This window comes from Serinus canaria, chromosome 12 (genome assembly GCF_022539315.1).
Source record: "Serinus canaria isolate serCan28SL12 chromosome 12, serCan2020, whole genome shotgun sequence".
In the NCBI taxonomy this organism is placed as follows: Eukaryota; Metazoa; Chordata; class Aves; order Passeriformes; family Fringillidae; genus Serinus; species Serinus canaria.
The window spans coordinates 10,086,605-10,105,607 of NC_066326.1; the positions used below are offsets into that span (position 1 = coordinate 10,086,605).

The 19,003-nt window shown below is 50.7% G+C and overlaps 2 protein-coding genes across 5 annotated transcripts in view; one reads left to right on the top strand and one right to left on the bottom strand.

Annotated features, from left to right (window-relative positions):
- Positions 1-4,388, top strand: part of SLC41A3 (solute carrier family 41 member 3) — a 36,267-nt gene extending 31,879 nt beyond the window's left edge. The window contains exons 12-13 of one of the 4 annotated variants that reach the window (XR_007778668.1): positions 705-1,159; positions 2,510-4,388. The gene's annotated coding sequence lies outside the window, so the exon portion shown is untranslated. Of the gene's footprint in view, positions 1-704; positions 1,345-2,509 lie in introns of those variants that run through there. The other 3 variants (XR_007778667.1, XR_007778666.1, XM_050979388.1) reach the window with 3 other exon arrangements.
- A 127-nt stretch (positions 4,389-4,515) lies between these two features.
- The window catches only part of CHST13 (carbohydrate sulfotransferase 13), a 28,224-nt gene continuing 13,736 nt past the window's right edge, over positions 4,516-19,003 (bottom strand). Inside the window, exons 2-3 of the mRNA XM_030227968.2 lie at positions 9,098-9,174; positions 4,516-5,828 (exon numbers count right to left, since the gene is read on the bottom strand). Coding sequence (XP_030083828.1) covers positions 4,983-5,828; positions 9,098-9,174 — 923 coding nt within the window. The 3' untranslated portion in view covers positions 4,516-4,982. The remainder of the gene's footprint in view (positions 5,829-9,097; positions 9,175-19,003) is intronic.

Below are 19,003 nucleotides of genomic sequence, written 5' to 3' on the forward strand. Positions count from 1 at the left end.
CCTTAAAAAAGGAGGAGGTGGAAGAAGAGAGTTTCTTTTGTGGAGCTCTTTAGTCCTTGCTTGCTGAGCTGCCCCTTTGGGCTCAGTGCTGGTCCTGGACTGAGAAACCCATCCAGTGCTGTGAGATGCTTGTGGCAGGCTTACCTTGCTGTAATTTTTAGAGGGAATAAAGGAAAATGTGGAGTGTTGGCAGAGAATGAGATTGGCTGGTTTTGAACCCTGTGCAGCCATCAGCCAGCTGATCTAGACTCTAGTAGTGGGCAGTGAAACAATGTACACTTTTTTTTTAGTGTCCCATGGTTTTATTTCCCACTGTATTAGCAGGGCAGGTAGGCTCACTCCTGACATCAGTCACTAGCTGTGCCCCAGTTAAATCTCAGGTTCAGGTCAGTGTGGTGGGATGGGGCTGAGGAAGAGCACTGGAGTTTGGGAGGGGGTGGGTGCCTGCCCTGGAGCACCACAGGTGTTGGGGTGCTGGGGTGGCTGCTGGGACCTTGGGGAGATCCCAGATGAATACCTTGGGGAGGAAGGTCAGTCAGGGGTTCCCCCATTCCTGGGTGCATAAGGGTTTTTCTTTGCAGGCAAGGGAGGGGCTGTCACCATCTGCAGATGGAAATGGGAACAGGGCTTTGTTTTCAGGGATAGTCAAATCATTTATTTTTCTCCCCCCACTGCTTCCACTCACTGCCTCCATCCTAACACAGTAATTTTCCAGAAACTCTGTGAAATGGAGCTTCCTTACCCGGGACAAGCAAAGTGCCAGCCAGCAAACACAGTAAGTCTGAAAAGCCTCCTTCAAGGGAGACACTGCTTCCAAGACATACTTTGAATACACTTTTTTTTTTTTTTTCTCTTCAATGACAGTCTATTTAATCCTCCAGCTGGTAAACAACCCAATCTGTGGTGCACAGGAAAGTCTGGAAGGAAACCTCCTGATCACTGAAGCTCCATTTTGTTCCACTGGAAGGAGAAACTCAACAGCCTCACATGAGCCATGAGGGATGGGGCCAGGAGCTCAGCAAACCCACAGCACAGGCAGAGCGCTCAGCACACTCACCAGGCTGGAGCTGCTGGAGGCACTGGGAGGAAGGGGCTGACTCTTCATTAACTCCTGAGCCATGCTGGGCTGTGGCAAAGCTCAACAGAGCAGCAGGGGAAGGTACTCTCCCTTTTGTGCTGGGGGGTATATCAGTATTTATATAATAAATGGGATGGTGTACAGACACACATATGTACACAAACATAAACCAAAAGTCTGTTAAGTGTAACCATATACAAATGTAAGCAGTATGTAATATGTAGATTGACCCAGCAGTAATTCTATTATACATTATAATATATTATTTTCATTGTATATTTGTGCACACATGAACGTATCAAAGTGAGGCTGTTCTTGTTTCTTGTGCCCCTGGTGCTCTGAGAGCTCCCCAGCAGCTCCCAAGCCTTGGGCCAGACTCCAGGACCAACCTGACTCATTGAGAGGCTCTGCAGCCTGAGGCCAGGATGGGACCCTTTCAGGGGGCTGGGGGACATTACTGCCATGGTCCTCTCTTCAGCGAGGCCAGGACTGGCAGCTGCTGCTGCGACATTCCCTGCTCAGAGAGGGCTGCTCGGACAGGGCCGAGGGGGTGATGCCCTGCCCTGCTCCGGGGGCAACCCCCGGGCATCCCCTTGTAGGTGATGCCCTGGCTGCACATCAGCCACTGCCACATCCCCACTTCCAAGTGGAGGAGAAAACCAAATCCAGTTACCTTTTAGAGATGGCCCAGGCCTCCTTGATGTTTTCTTCCTCTGAAAAGAAAAAGGGACGCATTGAAACAGTTTGAAAAGCCCAACCAACCAGAGGCCCCCAGAGAAATGTCTCCCAGCACCCGTACAGTGAATTTCACCGCCTGTAGTTAGGATCTCCGGGCACACGGGGTCCTCCTCGCTCCGTCCTGCTCCCGTCCTCCAGCGCTTTCCGTCGGACCAGGAGGGTCGGACCGTGCCTGCGGCGAGGGCGGCGGCTGCCGGCCCCGGCCTCGCAGCATCCCGACCCCGCAGCATCCCGACCCCGCAGCATCCCGACCCCGCAGCATCCCGACCCCACAGCATCCCGACCCCACAGCATCCCGACCCCGCAGCATCCCTGACCCCCAGCATCCCGACCCCGCAGCATCCCGACCCCGCAGCATCCCTGCCCCACAGCATCCCAACCCTGCAGCATCCCTGCCACACAGCATCCCGAACCCGCAGCATCCCTACCCCGCCGCATCTTAACCCCGCAGCATCCCTGCCCCACAGCATCCCAACCCCGCTGCATCTTAACCCCGCAGCATCCCGACCCCACAGCATCCCGACCCCGTCCCGCAGCATCCCGATTTCAGAGCTGGCCCCGGAGCACCCTGGTCCCAGCAATCCGGCTTTGGCATGGGCTGAGCGAGTCCCGTCCCAAAAAGCCCCAGCCCAGGCTGAAAGTGAAAGTTCTCTTCAGAAATACAAAGTGCCCCTTTTCTGTTTGCATGGTTAGGTTTTCCTTCGGAAAGCTTTGGGTTTAAGCAGAGAGGAAGCCAAGTGTATGACCTAAATGGTTTGGATTGTGGATGTTGTCTGTGGGGATTTTACAGAAGCAGCCCAAAGGTGGGTATTTCTAAAGGCCCAATTTCTAAATGACCCAAACCACACCTTTACAGTGTCCTGCTTTCAGAAGCTCACAGCCAAGGCTGCAGGGCTGCATTTGGTGCATTGGTGTGTGTCTGGGCTGTTGATTGGGTTGGTGGGTCAGGTCTGATGGGGATGCTAGGACAGGCTGCCAGTCAAACAGCCATTCACAGCTGGGACCACCTCCCCATTGCCACTGCTGCAGGAAATATTAGAAACCACCTGGCTGAAGAACAAAGCCCAGAGACTTCTGTTCCCTCACTTTCACACCAAAGAAAGCCCAAAGCAGTCCCCAGCCAGGCAAATATTGTCTAAACACCCACAGACAGCACAGCTGGGAGTGTTTCTGTCCTTGCCACTCACTGTGTAATCAGTTCTTTAGAGGTACTGGCAGGGAACAGTATTTAGGAAAAATAAAAACAAAACCCATCCAGAAATCCATCCATTTATGACCCTGCATCTGACCTCAAATTATGATTCATGACCAAAAGCGATGAAAAGATCTTGAAGTGACTTGAACAATGACTCTTCCAAGCTGAGGCAGCTCTAAGCAGGGAGCACAAGACTCCTGAGAAAGCAGGAGGAATGCACTCCAAGCCTGAACGCTGCAGATGAAATTTGTTGCATCATATAATCTGTTTTTGTGCTTTGTGTTTCAGCTAGACAGGGAGATACCAGGATAGCATGAGAAAGGCCATTTCTTCAAGATGTCCAGTGCAGATTGGGAGAATCAGTCACACTGCCAGGATCACCAGCAGCTTCATTTACTTTTCTTTTTCATTGCTTTTGCTAAAGCCAATCTCCAATGGAGCAGGCAAGGAGGGAGTGTCAGCATATAGATGCCAGTCAGAGGCAGAGAGGAAAAAGGTTAAGATATAACAGCTGAAAGTTGTTAGATGGAAACACCATTTTTTTTACAGATACTGAGAGCACTGTGGTTTTATAAAACCTCTCATTGTATTGCACTAATAAGTCAAGCGTTTGCAGCCAAGCCAGCAGACACACTCCATAGCATCTATTACTAGTGTGTTTATTTACAAAGGCAGCCAGCAAGCCAAAGCCAAACAGAAAAGAGGAAAAACTGAAATATGGACTGGCTTTAATTTAAAATCCTAGGGCTCGGTTTGTCATTTTCTTTTGTGTTTCACTCCCTTCTCCCTGTTTTTTCTTCAAGGAATGATTATCCAACGGCAACCAGGAAAAGGACTGTTTCCCTCTAGGTGTCTCTCTTCCTGTTTTTATCCTCAATTTTTTCTCTCTATCTCTTTCTCTCTCTCTCTCACACACACACACACACACACACACACACACAAACACACAGACTTTTCTGGCCTCCCAGTCCAACATTACTTCTCCATTACCACAGCAATCCCCCACATCCCAGCCCAGTGCTCCCCCAAACACTTTATAACTTTTATAAAGGGGCTGCACACAGTAGCAGCCCCTTTATGCTGCCATGGGCAGGACACTGGGGATGATGTGATTTCATCAGAGCAGACACCTGCATCCATACTGTCTGTATGGTTTCACAATTGTCACCTGCTTTCAAAAAATGGGAGGTGTGGGGGAACACCTGGATTTAATGGTTTTGACCAGAAATCCAGAGACATGCACACACAGACACTCTGCTGTGGCAGTTCAGGGGAAAGCACTGAGGACCTGCTGCAAGCCTTTCCTCTCTGTCTCTGGAGAATTTTGCACCCCAACTGAAAACGCATGGAAGGAGAGGAACAAAAAATCCCTCCAGGGATAAAAATGTGGTCAGAGTAACACACCTCTGTGTGTCATATCCTCCTCAGTAAGGATGGCACGAAGGACAAGAAGAGAACAAGACAAAAAGAAAAGGTGGGAGCAATTTTAAATAAAAGGAAAAAGTTACATTAAATTATTGCTTTATTTCTGGTTCTATGCAAGTCTCTGATACACTCCACTCTGACCCCTGAGACTCCATGGTCTGCCCCCAAACAGCCCAGTAAGGAGGAGAAAGACCTGAAGGGATCCTGCCCGAAAAAGGAGCCTTCCCAAGATTTGGATCTACAGAGGAGTCTTTTAGTTACAAGAAAGTCCCCAACCAAGGCAAGAAGTGTCCGGTCCCACCACCATTCCCTGTAGATATTGAAGGCTGGGAGGGAAAGGGAAGGAAAAGCTCCAGCCCCAGTGTATTGAGAAGTGTTCTTCCTCCAGAGCATGCATGAACAAGGCATCAGGAGGTGGAGCAGACCCTAACAAAAGGGCACAGGGAAGAAGTCAACCAAGAGATGAGCTCAAGGCAGGAGGAGAAGAATCATGGCAAGGTGAGAGTTATCCAGCTCTCCCTCACCTGCTCCCCCGCAGCCCCCGCCTCACCGGATGCGGAGGTACGAGGGGATGGAGTAATTGAATAGCAAGTAGTCCATTTTGTATAAATTAAAGAGTCTCCTTTGGTAGAAGGGGCTAATGTCCTGGAAGAACTGGGCCGTCATGTCGTCCGTCGTCCTGGTGGTCTTGGACGAAGCCGGGAACTTGACGCTGGTGTCGGCCCCCACCAGCTGCAGGATGTAGTTGGCGTCTTCGGCCAAGGTCTCGTACTTGCCCACCACGTCGTAGTGGATGATGCAGGGGTGGCAGAGCGAGTGCACCCGCTCCCAGTGCTCGTTGAAGGGCTCCTCCTGCTGCGTGCGCGGGTCCAGCAGGTAGTAGACGAACTCCTCGAAGCGCACGTCGTCGCCGCGCTCCAGGGCGCGCTGGCTGGGCTGCCGCCGGTGCCGCCGCACGATCTTGGTGCCGTAGCGCTTGTGGAAGGCCGTGTTGTAGCTGAGGGTGAACTTGTTGCGGTAGGCCGAGACCAGGCGCTCCAAGGGCTCCCGCACAAAGATGAACTTGAGGTAGGTGCGCAGGCGGGCGTTGATCTCGGGAACGCTGTACTCGGACAGCGTGCGCAGGTTGGAGGGCACGTGGGCCTCGTGGGCGGGGATCTCCAGGGGGTCCCGGTACTTGCCTTGCCCCGTCAGGACCATCATCACCCGCTTCCAGTTAGTGCAGGCCACTTTGGGCACGTAGCAGTAGAGCAGCCCGTGGGTGTCGTCCACCACCAAGTGCCGCAAGTCGTCCGGCCGCAGGAGACGCCGCTTGCGGGTGTAACGGCTGCAGATGTTGCTCAACATCTCCCGTCTCTGCTGGTGAACTGCCTGCAGGGATGACTGCTCAAACTGGGGAGAAAAAACCCAACAGAGATGGTCACCGGCTTGCCCAAACTGATTGCGGCCTACACGCAACACTTGGCCCACAGTTGTCCCCACTGCCTCCCCTTCGCTGGGGTCACCCATGTGGGATTTTGGAGGCAGCACTCGCTTTGAACACATCTTGATTTGGTGGACAGGCTGGCATCAAAAGAAAGGACAAAATGTGATGAGGAGCTGGATGAGGAGAAAAATCGAAGGGGGTGAGGGAAGAAGGGGTGGTGCAGAGAGGGTCAATAAGAGAGCATTTTTTAAAAAGCAGACACACACACACACACACACTGGGCTAACGCGCTCTCCCTCACTCCAGCCTGAGGGGATGCACGGCTCCAGGGACAGAAAGCACAGCCTGTTTGCTGGCACAGGGCCCTGCACACCTCCTGCTACAATGGGGCATTGCTGCCTCACACTGACACCCACTCATGCGTGTTTGCTGTGAACACCCAGCCAAGGGCAGAAACATGGCAGAACATTTGGCCATGTTGGATGGAAATGGCCTGGGTGTCCTGCCAAGGAAAGGCAAATGGAAATGGTCTCTAACGCTGATGATCAAATCCTGGTGAGCAGGAGGGGAGCTGGAGATGAGGTGGGGTGGCAGGTAGGATGGAGAAGAGCAAGGGGCTGAGTAGGTAGTGCTGGGACCCCTCCTGAGGGCTTTGGGTTCCTTCTCCTGAGGGACTTCTTCCACACAGCCCAGTCCAACGCCTCAGCTCTGGTCACAGTTTCTTTTGGCCGCAGAGACAAGGGACCAACACATGGTCCTTTAACCCTTCTGACCCTCACATCAAGAGCTGGCAGCTGCTGCACTGCCTCACCAGAAGCCCAGAGTCCCTTAACCCCTGACCCAGCTGAAACTCCCTTACATATCTGGGGACGTGACCTCTCCTGTCATGGTTTTTGTCAGAAATCCCAAAATGTCATTAGAACATCTGGGGAAGGAAACCATTTCCAGGAAGTCAGAAGGGGAAGGTCCCCTCCTGCTCCTGCCCACTCTGTCCCTGTTTTGCTCACAAGGGTTGGGAAATTTCGTGTTCCTCATTGCCAGGAACATCCAACAGCCTCGTCTGGGAACAGCAGCCCCAAGCACCCGCTAAGCTGGGGTGGCCCTGACCCTGCAGGGCTGTGGCTTTCATGCCTTGCAGTGTCCACCACCTCCCAGCATCAGAGTGGCTCCCACTTTGGGATTGTAAAGACAGCCCTGGCAGTGTCAGAGGCTGCCACAGCAAGCAGCTCTGCAGTTGCACAGCCGTGGTAAGCTCCAGATGAAGGGCAAGGGCAGGCCCTGCTGCCTGCATGGCTGCTGAGAGCTGCCACTGCCAGCTATCCTGAAGGACACCCTTGTCCAGGCTTCAGGTGCTCCCTCACTGCTCCTGGAGACTAATGGGGTGTTTGGAGGGACAGCTGTAAGGGCTTATAAAGCTCCTGCCAGGAGTCAGGATACTAAGACAAACTGTCCATCCTGTGGGTGATCCAGCAGACCTGTCATCTTCAGAGAGACACTAACATCTGGGCAAACACCTCCTTCTGCAAGGGATGAACCACACTCAGACTCCTTTGGATCTTATTTCCACCAAGGAAATAACCTCCTCCAGGTCACCTTAGTGACCACTTTCTCCAGGAACCTGTATGGACAGTAACGTGAGACAGGGACAGGAAAAAGCATCCCACCCCTACTCCTTCCAACAGGGACATGATAAGAGAAAATGCCAAAATGAAGGAAATTCAGGTAAACATACGCTAACTGCCAGCAAAGTATGACTCTGACATTGCTGGCTACTAGGCTACAAAGAAAATACAGCACCTAGGGAGGTGATAACCACAGCTGAAGAAGCATTTTCATGCTGCCTTGCAACACAGCCAAACCTTTCAGCAGAAATTTCTCTTGTTTGGAGCTTCCCCATCAGCTTTTAGAATTGGAAAACCTTTTTTGCAAGGACTTAGAAAAAGAGGCATTTTAATAATGTGATTTTTCAGGTGTTTTTCCCTGCACTTGCATAATTCAAAATTATTGGACCAGAGAGACAGACAGACAGACACTGTCTGCAGGCATGGCAACAAATAAATGTGACTACTTTTCAGCAGCCGCCCACTGGAATAAATGCATGTCTTGCAGTTATTTCAGAGCAAAATTGCTCCCTTCATTTCCCTCTCTTTAAAAGCCAGGGAAATTAAGTATCACTTTTAAGGAAATAGCACCACGACATTCCAGCAGCGCCAGGCTTTGCTGGCATCATGGCCAAGGGAGTCCATATTTGTAATTTTTCAGAGAGCAAATGTACTTTGGCTGCTTACAGACATAAGAGCATCAAGCTGAACACAAAGCAACCCCCATGGGAAGAGCTGACTCTGGCTGCATGGGGCACTGGGGAGGCAGCAGGGATGGCAGCCCCATGGACACTGGGGGATGCAGGGCACGTTTGGTGGCTGGGACACATGGCATGGCACCCGTTGGAGGGTGGTTTCCCCACAGGGTTTCCTGCAGGGAAGTTGTGGGTGAAGATCCCTCTGCAAAGGGAAGTGGGGCTGAATTAGGGGAAAACTGCCTGCCCAGGGGAAAATGCAGCAGAAAGAAACAAAGACTTTTTACAGCTCTGACCACCAGCCCCACTGTGAGGGGCAAGCAGGACACCTTCCTGATTCTTGCACAGGGAGGGACCCACTAAGCCCCCCTGGAGGGGCATGATCACTTGCCCAGGCTGTGCCTGGCTGCTCATTTCTCAGCAGGTATAGCTGGCACAGCTCAGAGTGATGGAGAGGCCTGAGATGTTCCAGGATTATAAATCCCCCATGGCTGAGTTCAGCTATATCTATGTAAACAAATATATGTGCACACACCTATGTGTGTTCATGTATATATAGCAGCTAACAAAGAAACATCTGTCAATTATTAGCTCAGGAAGGGCAGCAATGAAGCTCTTGCCCAGCTATGATGGCACAGAGTTGGCTTTGAAATGTTCAGATGGCAAAGTCTCCCTGGTTTTCCCAGCTATGGCTCATCCCACAGGTAATTAAAATATTTACTCAAGTACCAGTAAGGGCCATAAGCAGTGATTATCAAGCTACACCCCCAAGCAGTGTGGTCTTGTCTTTTAGACACAGCCAGAGGTTCAGCTGCAAGGACTCTGGGGGTGGCTGGACCTGGCACAGTGCCCCACACACCAGAGGAGTAGAAGAAAGGGTCAGCACTCAGTGTCCCAATTGATCTTCACCCCAGCACTTCTCTGTCCCTGTCCCCTTACCTGGTCACTCTCATACAGGGCCTGGAGTGGGCTGCGACCAGCCTTGCCTTGCCAGGTGGATCTCAGATCTTCAGAGGCTGAAAAAGGAGAGAGGAAAATCAGAGGGGTTGGAAGGGTCTGCTTCCCTCGCCTTCTCTTGAGATGCCCACGTTGGGATAAAACAACCTCTCCCAAGAAGAGACAAACCCATTTTGCTCTGGAAGTGATGCTCAAGCAATGCTCTTCCCTCCCCCTTACTTTGTAACAAAATCTGCAGTTAGGATTCAAAAGGTCCAGACCTATTTTTTATCAAATAAAACTCCATAAATACAGGGAACAATTACAATTTCAAGAGCAACTAGGAAAAGTTTGATCCATATACTTTTGGGAAATGCCACTTTGTCCAGGCTGTATGCTTGAGGGAATGACCCAGAGGAGACAGGACCCTGCCAGCATTGCCACAGCCCTGTGAGGGTGAGACAGCCTCTGTGCTTGGAAGAGATGAAAGGCAGATCCAACACTGGCTGCTCTGTGCTGAGCCCCCACAGGCTCAGAGCTTGCATTTCCAGGCTAAGAGACACGGACAGGAGCACACAACTTGGCCAGGTGCTTTGTCTGACCAATAAATCTATTGAAGTTCTTATTTGCTATTTTTTTCCATCCCTTCTATACCAGCAGCATCTCCTCTGGTGTTTGAAGCTGCAGACAGCCACCCAGGCACTCCTTGCCCCCTCCCTGCCCTGCAGATCAGATGTTTCATTTTGGAGGTCCATTTGCAGCAGCACCAAACCCAAGGCTGGACGTGGCCAGCCATAAGTGCAGCACCAGAAACCCAATCAGTGACAGCTGCTCAAGTTCTTGTGCTCATAAATTATTTAGGGATGCAACCACCTTCCAGGCAAGGAAGCATCTGCTTCAGCTCAGCCTCTGAGGTCCCCTCAGGGACCCGTTTCAAGCAGAGTGGGGGAAGAACCACATGGCCTGGATATCCCAAACCCAACACATGGAGCCAGCCATGGTAGGGGCACAGGCTCTCGCAGCAACACTTCCAAGCAGCTCTGCCACCCCTCACCCACCCTCTGCTGCTTGGCTCTGACTCTCTCCATTGGCAGAGGATGCCACGACAGTTTCCACATGACAAGGTTTGTAACCATGGGGGTTGTGCAGCCCTGGAGTTGGCTTTCACAGAAGGAATCACACCATGAGTTTAAAAATGGAGAATTATGTTTTCTCTGAAGAGGAAGATAGGACACATTGTTCAGGAGACTGTGGCCTTGGAGGCTCTTCCAGTCCTCCAAGTTCCTGGAAAAAGCATCTGCCACAAGACATTTCTGGCAACGTGAAGGTTTCTAACAGAAGCTTTTTGCATGGCAGTTTGGGGCTCCGGATCTTTTCACTCACTGACCGTCACCCAACAACCCCACATTTGTTATCCGAGTCCCAGATGGCATCTGTACAACCAAAATAACCAGAAGGAAAAATCCAGACCCTGTTTTCATTTCGACATGCTTGCATTTTGCTCGAATGGAAACTGCACCAAAGCACAGAGTCACCAGGGTCTCAGCTAAACATTATTCATTCCTGGAGCTGTAATTAGGAGGAAATGACAGCCTGACCTCACTAAATTTCATCAGCAGTGCCTGTACGCTTGCGCGTTGGTGGGAAATGACACTTCCTGCAGTGCTGGATTGACCAAGATGTGACTCAACAGAAGAAGGTACAGTTTCTTCCTCAATCCTCTGTATCAGTTACAACACAGGAGGGTGAAATAGCATCTGTACCAGTGGGAGATAAGCAGAAAATCCAACATACAGTGCTGGGCTGAGATGCTCATCCCAGAGGAACCCCGGTTCACATTTCCAGGCTCAGCCCTCTGCAAATGACAGAGAAGGAGATGGACCTTGAAAACTCGACTCACTGCAGCTCTCTGCAAACAGAGAGCACTGAACTTGAGCCCCTTTCCTCTTTGGCTGGGGCTGATAAACTCCTGTTGGATGTAGGACTGTGACCCTGCTGAGGGCTGCTGGCAGTGCCTTGCAGCAGACACTGCTCCTATATTTAGTAAAAACAATGCGGAGGCGGTTTGTTTTTGAGATTAACACGTGCATCAACCAGAGCCTTTCTCATGGGGATAGAAGCAAACCCCGGGTGGTTCAGGCTGACTTAAGGCTGTTAGAAATGCAAATAGCTCGTGCTGGTGCTGCACAGGGCAGCGTGGAAACATCCCAGGGAAAGGCTTCAGTGCCTGTTGCGGCATCGGATCACAACCCTGGAGGAGTGCTGGCTTGGTAGGAGGCTCTTTGGGCTCAACAAAAGGCAAATCTGCAGCAAAGAGAGGGGGCAGAGGTCAGGCAGGTCACAGCCATGCTCTGACCTATTCAGTCCTCTATTTTTCAGAGGGACCAGCCTGGCCAGTGGCTGCTGCACTTCGCAGGGCTCTTGCCAACAGCCCCAGCAGAAACGTTGCAGAATGGATTTCCTCCAGCCCTTCCCTAGAGCAAGATCTGGCAGAGAACAAGGAGTCTTCTCTGGATAGCAGCAAACCCCCTGGGATCCCTGCTATGCTCTTGCTGTGTTCCAGAAAAAAAGAGGAAGAGATAAAAAAAAAATGGAAAAAATGCCAGGCTGCTCCCGTGCAGCTGGAGGAGGCTGGGAGTGCTGAGCTGGCAGGGGAAGACACCGGCACACACTGGCTGCATCCTGAGGCTGTGAGCTCCAAAGTGGTGACACCATCCCTGCCCAGGCACTGCCAAACCCTCCAGAGCAAGGCCTGGCCTGGCAGCAGGTTTTGGGTTTTTACAGGGCTCCACTGCAGGAAGTCTCCCCGCTCAGAAACTGTCTGCTCGCACTACACCCGGCATCCCGAGGAGAAAAGCAGTGGGATCCTGGCTGGGCCATGATGGTGGCTCTGGAGCCAGGGTTAAGCCCTGGGGCAGGTGCAGCTGTGGCCCTGCACGGATCCATGAGGCACCATGAGGAGGGCAGCATCTGCTGTGTCTGGAGGTGAGGGAAAGACTGGGGTGGAGAGTTCTTTCTCCATAAGGCTGGGTCAGAGCAGAGGCAGGTGTGTGAAGAGAGACAAGTCCAGGCTGCCTGTGCCCAAAGCAACCCCAAAACACCTGGGATCACAGTGGTAGGCAGGCTAGGGCTGCTGCAACCCACTTGAGCCAGCAGCAGGCTAGAGACAGTGACTTAATGGAGTTCACCCCCCCTAAGATCAGCCTTTGACACCTAACACAGCCCTGCCCCATGACCCCAAGCTGTGGCCACCCCCTGCTCACAGCCCCAGCACCTGCAGCATCACTGCTCACACACTCCTGTCCCAGCCCTCCCTGTTCCCAGATGCTGTCTGGAATTTACACATCCCTCCTATTCTACTCATTCATGCTGAGAGCGAGTCAGGCATCCCATTCCCTGTACCAATGGTTTACCAATCTCTGGAATGCCCCTGGGACTCCCAAAAAGTTTGGGAAGGCCAAGGAATCCTGAAATAAATGAGACTGTTGAGAAGGGAGTATCATGTGAGTGAGTTAATGGTTTGTGTTGCATTTTGGCACCATGGCCCTGAGTACAGCAGGATATTCCATTGTGGAGGAGCTGCCAAGATCTTCGCATCTTGGATTTTCTCCTGACTTTACAGCTTGTTACTGAGGTTCCCAGATTCCACCACATGCAGTGGTAATCCTTGGAAATTTAGCATTGCCACAATTTCATCTGAAAGCAAGGACTTCACTTAGCCAAGGCATATCATCTTTCTAAAGGGGAAAAAACACCAACCCTTGGCAACTGCAGGATCACTATTTGGGTGAGAAGTATCAACACAGTGCATGTCTGTGATCCAAATCTGAAGTGGTTTTCACTGACACAGGCAGAAGGAAGTATCACATTTGTCCTTTAAATCTTCAAATGATGAGGCAAGGAAATAGGAGTGATGTGGAGCAGGAGACCAAAACCTCTATGCTAAGGCAGAGACACTGACCAGAAATCACCGAGTGAGATGAGCCTGAAGGGAAGCTCAGGCACATTTTTGAGTCTCCTGTGCTACAAGGGCTTTCAGACTTTCTTTTGGAGCTTAAAAAGATACCACACTTTTTTCCTTTCTTTCCTCCTGTACCCCAGATTTCAGTGCTGTCCCACCACAGCTGAAGCTACTCTCTTGCAGTGTGACACGAACACCACAGCAGGATCTGGGGCTTCAATGTCTTGCCAGCTTGGAAAAGGGAATAGATTTTAAAGCTGTGAATATTTAGGTGTACTAGCTGATTGCAAAGACAGCCAGACATGTGTGAGGTGAGGGAAAGACTGGATCATGCCTATTCCAGACTTCTGGAAGCAGAAGTGAAAGAATATGCTGTTTTGGCTGCACAGATCCTTAAAAAGGGGAGGGAGGTTCTCTGCAACCACAAGAGCAAATCCAGTATGTGAATTGAAGAGTTTGGCTTGGAGACAAGATTCAGGCAGCAACAAGCCTGCTAGGCTGACATCAGCATTACCCAGGCTTTAGAAAACAGTCTGAAGAAAAGAAAGCAATTAAAACATGTGGGTGCAACTGGATAATAAATAACTTAGAATGAAAATCAACATGGTACTAACCAGACACAGCTCATACCCATGCAAACTTGTCTGTAAATAAAATAAGCTGTTTCTGTAGATCAAGCCTATGTGGTAGATCTTCACCCAGATACAACACAGTGCATGAGAGACAACACTCCACAGGAAACAAGGATTTCATCCTCTTCAGTGAAGATGAAGTTTAGAAGGTGAACTGTAAAGGTCACGAGCAACAAGAAAGCAGGTGGCACTTAAATGAGAAATACTGAGCAGAAGGCAGATTTCTAGAAAAATACCTCCCAGATTAGCTTTGGGATTAATACATTTTGAAAGAGTTGACATAAAAACAGAAAGATACTGATGATGCACAAAGCCTTGAGAAAGGCTACCGTGGCAGGGAAAGACAAACACCAACAGGGAAACTGAAGTTCATCCTGGATGAGGGGAGTGGAAATTTAATAGGATTTAATTTCACAATGCTGGAATTCAGCAGTTGCTGCTACTTTGCTGCTGGAAGTGGCAGGAGGTCCCAGATGCATTAGTTCTGGGCCATCAGCTGCCAGTGTGACTGCCATAAAAACAGGCAAGTGAAGCCCTGAAACAAATCAGGTGAGATTTTTGCCATCACAGCAAAAACCAGCATTATCCATTTGCTATTATCCATAGCATTGATGACCCTCACCTGCAGCACTGACAGCTTTGCTCTCGTGGACCAAGGCAGGTCCAGAGGTGCTGAGAAGGGCTGCCAGGTGAGCAGATGACCCTAGGACTGGCTGAGCTGTGGGAGCTGCAAGGGCTGGATGTGTGCATGAGCAGAGCTGGGATGCCATCACTCCTGGGAACAGGCCAGCAGAGAGGATGGCAGGGGGTCCACATGCAGGACATCATCACTCCCACTTGCCCAGATGCCAGACTGGAAGAGGTTTGGAAGCCCCAGATCAGTGGGAGTGGGTGGCTGGGATGCAACAGGAGAAATCCCAACTCATTTTGGACTTGAGGATGAAGTTTTCAGATATTTTCCAGGCTGGACCCTGAGGCCACAAGAAGCCAAAATCTCCACATGTGGTCTCCAATATGAAACACTGGAGAAGGCTAACACCTGTAGAAGATCAGTGGCCTCCAGACCAGGGAAGTGAAGAGACAGCACATGTACTTGCACCCCAGGCACCCCAGGGACCCTGAGGAGCTAATCCTGACCCCAGCACTGCCTCCCTGCTGCTGTCTCACAGCCCCAGCCTTGCTTCCTGTTGTGTCTGTGCAAAACCTAAAAAAAGACAAAAAAATAATTGAGGTGCCTGAAATGATCAGTGTAAATTACAGCCTGCAAATGCCAGCAGGGCAGTGGGAGAGGTGCTTCTTTGTTCTGTAGGAAGAGTCAGTTCTCAGGGGAGAACTGAATTCCCTCTTGGAAGGGAATGCTCTCTCCCACACCAAAGAAGAAGTTCTGAAACTGAAGGTGATATTTCCGATGGATTCTGACTTGAACAAAGGAAAAAGGACTGGTGACAGGAGCTGTCTGCTTGGCACACATGGCATGTGAGCAACTGAACTGCATTCATGGGAGAAGGAAGAGTGTACAGAGGGAAACAAATAACTGTACTACCAGAGGGGTTAACAATTCCCAGAGCTCTACAGTGTACAGAGATTAGCACTTGGTTTAAGTCATCACTGGAAGAGCTAGAAATTAGGACCTGGATCTCTTTCTGGGCACAGCAATGAGCTTCTCCAGAACTTGCTGAGTCCTCTCCAGGACCTGCCAGGGCAATGTCTGAGTGCTTCAGCCTCAGCAGTGACGGCTCACTCACCTGACCACAAAGACAGGCTCCTCACTACTGAAATAATGCACCCAGAAGGATCTTGCCATAGAAATTCTGAGAGGATACTGTGACTGTGCAAAGCCAAACCCTAGCTGCAGCTACTGGCTGCTAAATCTGTCCAATTTTTGATTTTAACATCCAATCAGGACAAAAAAAAAAAATAGAGAGAGAAAAAGAAAATAAAGTTTGGCAGCAGCAGTGATGGATCCAGACAGTTATTGCAGCTCAGTTTTCCCTCCTGGTTTGATAGCAAAGACTGAGACATGCAGCCAGACACACAGACTGCATGAGGATGGTCCAGGACATGGAGGCCAAGAAATCCCACATGGAAGCACCAGCTGAACCCCTGGGCAGTGTTCAGTGGTGCACGTGAGAGCCCTGCCTGGAAGGATCAGAGCTATAGGGTCAACAGTGTTGTCTCCAGAAATAAGTTTATTTCTAGGAAGCTCTGGCTTTTATGTTTGGGCTCCTATTGGTGGAGAATGCATCTCCTTTATTTCTGCCTAAACACAAAGGCTGATTTTTGTTTGTTGTTTTGGATTTTTTAAAAAGACAGATATTTTTCAAAACTACAGCGATATGAGACTCCAACACCAGAATCCCACAGAGAACTCCAGACTCAGTTACTGCCCTAATGTTGTAGAAGGCAGTGACCTCTCTTTGATGGACAAGATGACCAAATTAGTGACTGTTTGCTTTCTCACATCATAATCCTGGCTGTGAAGAACTGTGTGGCAATTCTGGCGTTCACAGAGCTAAGGGAGGACCTTTGGGAATTATTCCTATTTCAATTCTTACTGAAAGGTTTTGATTTGGGAATGGGAATTTTTTGGCTCCAAAAGCAAAAAATTTTTGGCTTCAAAGAGGCAATCAAATCTCCTTAGATTCTTGAGATTGCTCATTTTTACTGCATCTAGAAAATCAAGGATATAGACAACAGAGGCTTAATTACAAAGCTTAGGGAAAGAAATCTAATAGAGCCACGATTGATTTGCTTAAATGCACCCTTCATCTTTGTGAATTCAGACACAACCACCTCTGCTGGGGAGCTGCAAGTGTAAGCAGGTCTAAGTGGCTGGGCTCATCCAGGTGTCTGCACCCAGAACACTCAGAGGGACTGGGCAGCATCCATGCCCCATTCTGGCAGGTAACTGGCAGAAGAGCACATGCACAAGAAAGGATTTTGGGGAGAGAGAGCATGTCACAGCAATATTCAGACAAGCACAAGCAACAGCAAAAAGCAACCAGCCCTTTGGAGAACAACCAGAAGAGGTGATTTCTGTCTTTTCCCTGGGTTTCTCCCAGGCACAGCACAAGTCCCCAAGAAGAGGAGAGCTCAGATATCAACCCACAACAGCCCACACCTTGCACAGCTTCCAGGTGGCAGTGAAAGATCCCTGTGGAGCAAATGCTGTACTTGACCTCTTTTGTTCCACCTGGGGCTGTGCCAGGGAGTGGTGAGCAGGAGTGATGGAGGGGAGCTGGCAGCAACTCGCAAACTCTGCAACTCTGATATTTACAATACAAACATGCATTTCTTGTTCCAGACCAACATCCTCTGTAGCTCAGGAAATGCCTTTGTGTCCTTTCCCACCATTGCTTCTCTTCCCATGGTGCTTTTCTCCCCAGCTGTGCCTCGTTCAGCCTGCTCTGCCTCATGACACTGTCCCCTTGCAGAGGCTCAGCACTGACACAGGTAACAGCCCCTAACACAGCCCCGTGCAGTGTGGGCACAGGCAGACCAGCACTGGCCTCCTCCAGTGTTTCCCTCACTGATGAACAAGCCAGCAATGTATAACCCAAGCTATTCCTGACAGCTCTGTAAGCTATTCCTGCCCTTGGCTCTGTGGGCCAAGCCCTGGGAAGGGCTGGCTGCTCTGCATGTCTCTCTGCTGAGGTACAGGCGGCGGGGAGTCTGCTGGAGATGTCTGTCTCAGCTCACTTGCTAGGGAACAGGAATAATTCTCCATCAGACCTTCCCCTGCCAGCTCCCCTCCTGTTCCCTACAGCAGACTGACAATCTGGAGCATGCTGGGGAGCAGCAGAACCTTCCCCACGCTCGCTCCTCCAGAGCATTTTCAGACATGAAAGCAGAGCCAAGGGCCAGGATGGCTGCACCCCTGCAGGGGTCCTGGAGCAGGTCCTTCCCAGATAAGGCAGCCAGGCTAATGTAGTGTATCAGAAGGGCAGGACCTCTGTGATTCTGCCTCCCTGAGCAGATCAGCAGGCAGGCACATCTCTGTGCCCTGCAAAGGCATCTCATGGTTCACTCCTCCATGTCACCAGTTAAGCCACAACCCCAGGCACTGGCATGGCATCAGGAAGCTCAAGTGTTCTTCTGAAAGCACTGGGTAAGTGTCCTTCACCAGCACTGCACCCTAACTCTCAGGCTCAGAAATTGCCTCAAGTAGCTTGGTTTTGGGCCATACCATTCTATTTTGAAGCATAGCCAGTGCCTGGGTGTTGTCAGCCTGGTTATCCTCGTGGCAAAGGGGCTCCATTTGGTGGCTCCTGACTTAATGATATCTAATTTAGCAGAAATGAAACCAAGTGACTTGAACTTGGCTGGATCAGACAGAACTGAGTCCCAGCAACACAGGGGTGCTTGAAAGCTTAGCTCGGTTTTTTTTTTTTTTCCCAGAGCTGCACATTTTCTCCCATCCCCCCTAGTCCTCTTGAAACAGCCAAACCAAGTAATTAAACCCCCCCACCTCCCCTCACACCCAGCACTTGGAAATAGAGATACACTGGGAGGAGGTTACCCACAACACTAAGGGAAAAACCACAAGGAAAGCAGCTCAGGGCCAACCTGAGCAAGGCAAGACAGGACCTGTGCATGAGAGGTTTGCACAGAGAACAGCCCACATGCACTGAGCTGCAGCAGGGGATGACAAATCTGCTCTCCCATCAGCCAGGCTGGGTGAACCCGCTCGTGTTTGCATATGGGAGAGGGGGGTTGGCATCTCCACAGGCACTGGGCTCACACAGAAGTGATGTTTCAGCCACAGTGATAAAGTACCCTTGCAGGGCAAGATGAAGGGGTAGGGTGCAGCAGAGGGATGAAGGCTGCACCATGATCCATCGTCTTCCTCTTCTCCAGTACCTGGCTATAATACAACACATTCCTGTGGAGCCAGTGGAGGGATCCTACCAGTCTCTAGCACACACACCTTCCTCCCCAGAAATCTCCTCTTTTTGCAGAAATGACTCTCTTGTTTTCCTGGGAAGCTACTTAAGGCAAACTCCAAGCAGTCACAGATGGCTCCGGAAGGGTGATGGGGCACCCCATCCCCAGGACTCATTTTCATCCCACGTCTCTGCTGCTGAAGCACCCCAGTGCCCCCTTCCCAGCCACAGCCCTCAGAGGAGGCTCCACAGGCACTGAACTGAGGTGGCACAGGCACTTCTGAGGAGCCACAGCAGTACAAACCTCTTAGCCAAGAGGGAAAGGAGCATTTTCCAAACTCCTTCCACCAAATGTATAAGCTCCACAGCTACCATCCCCTGGGACAAATCCTTCTGCAGCATTTTCCACCCCAAACCACACAGTTCCTACACA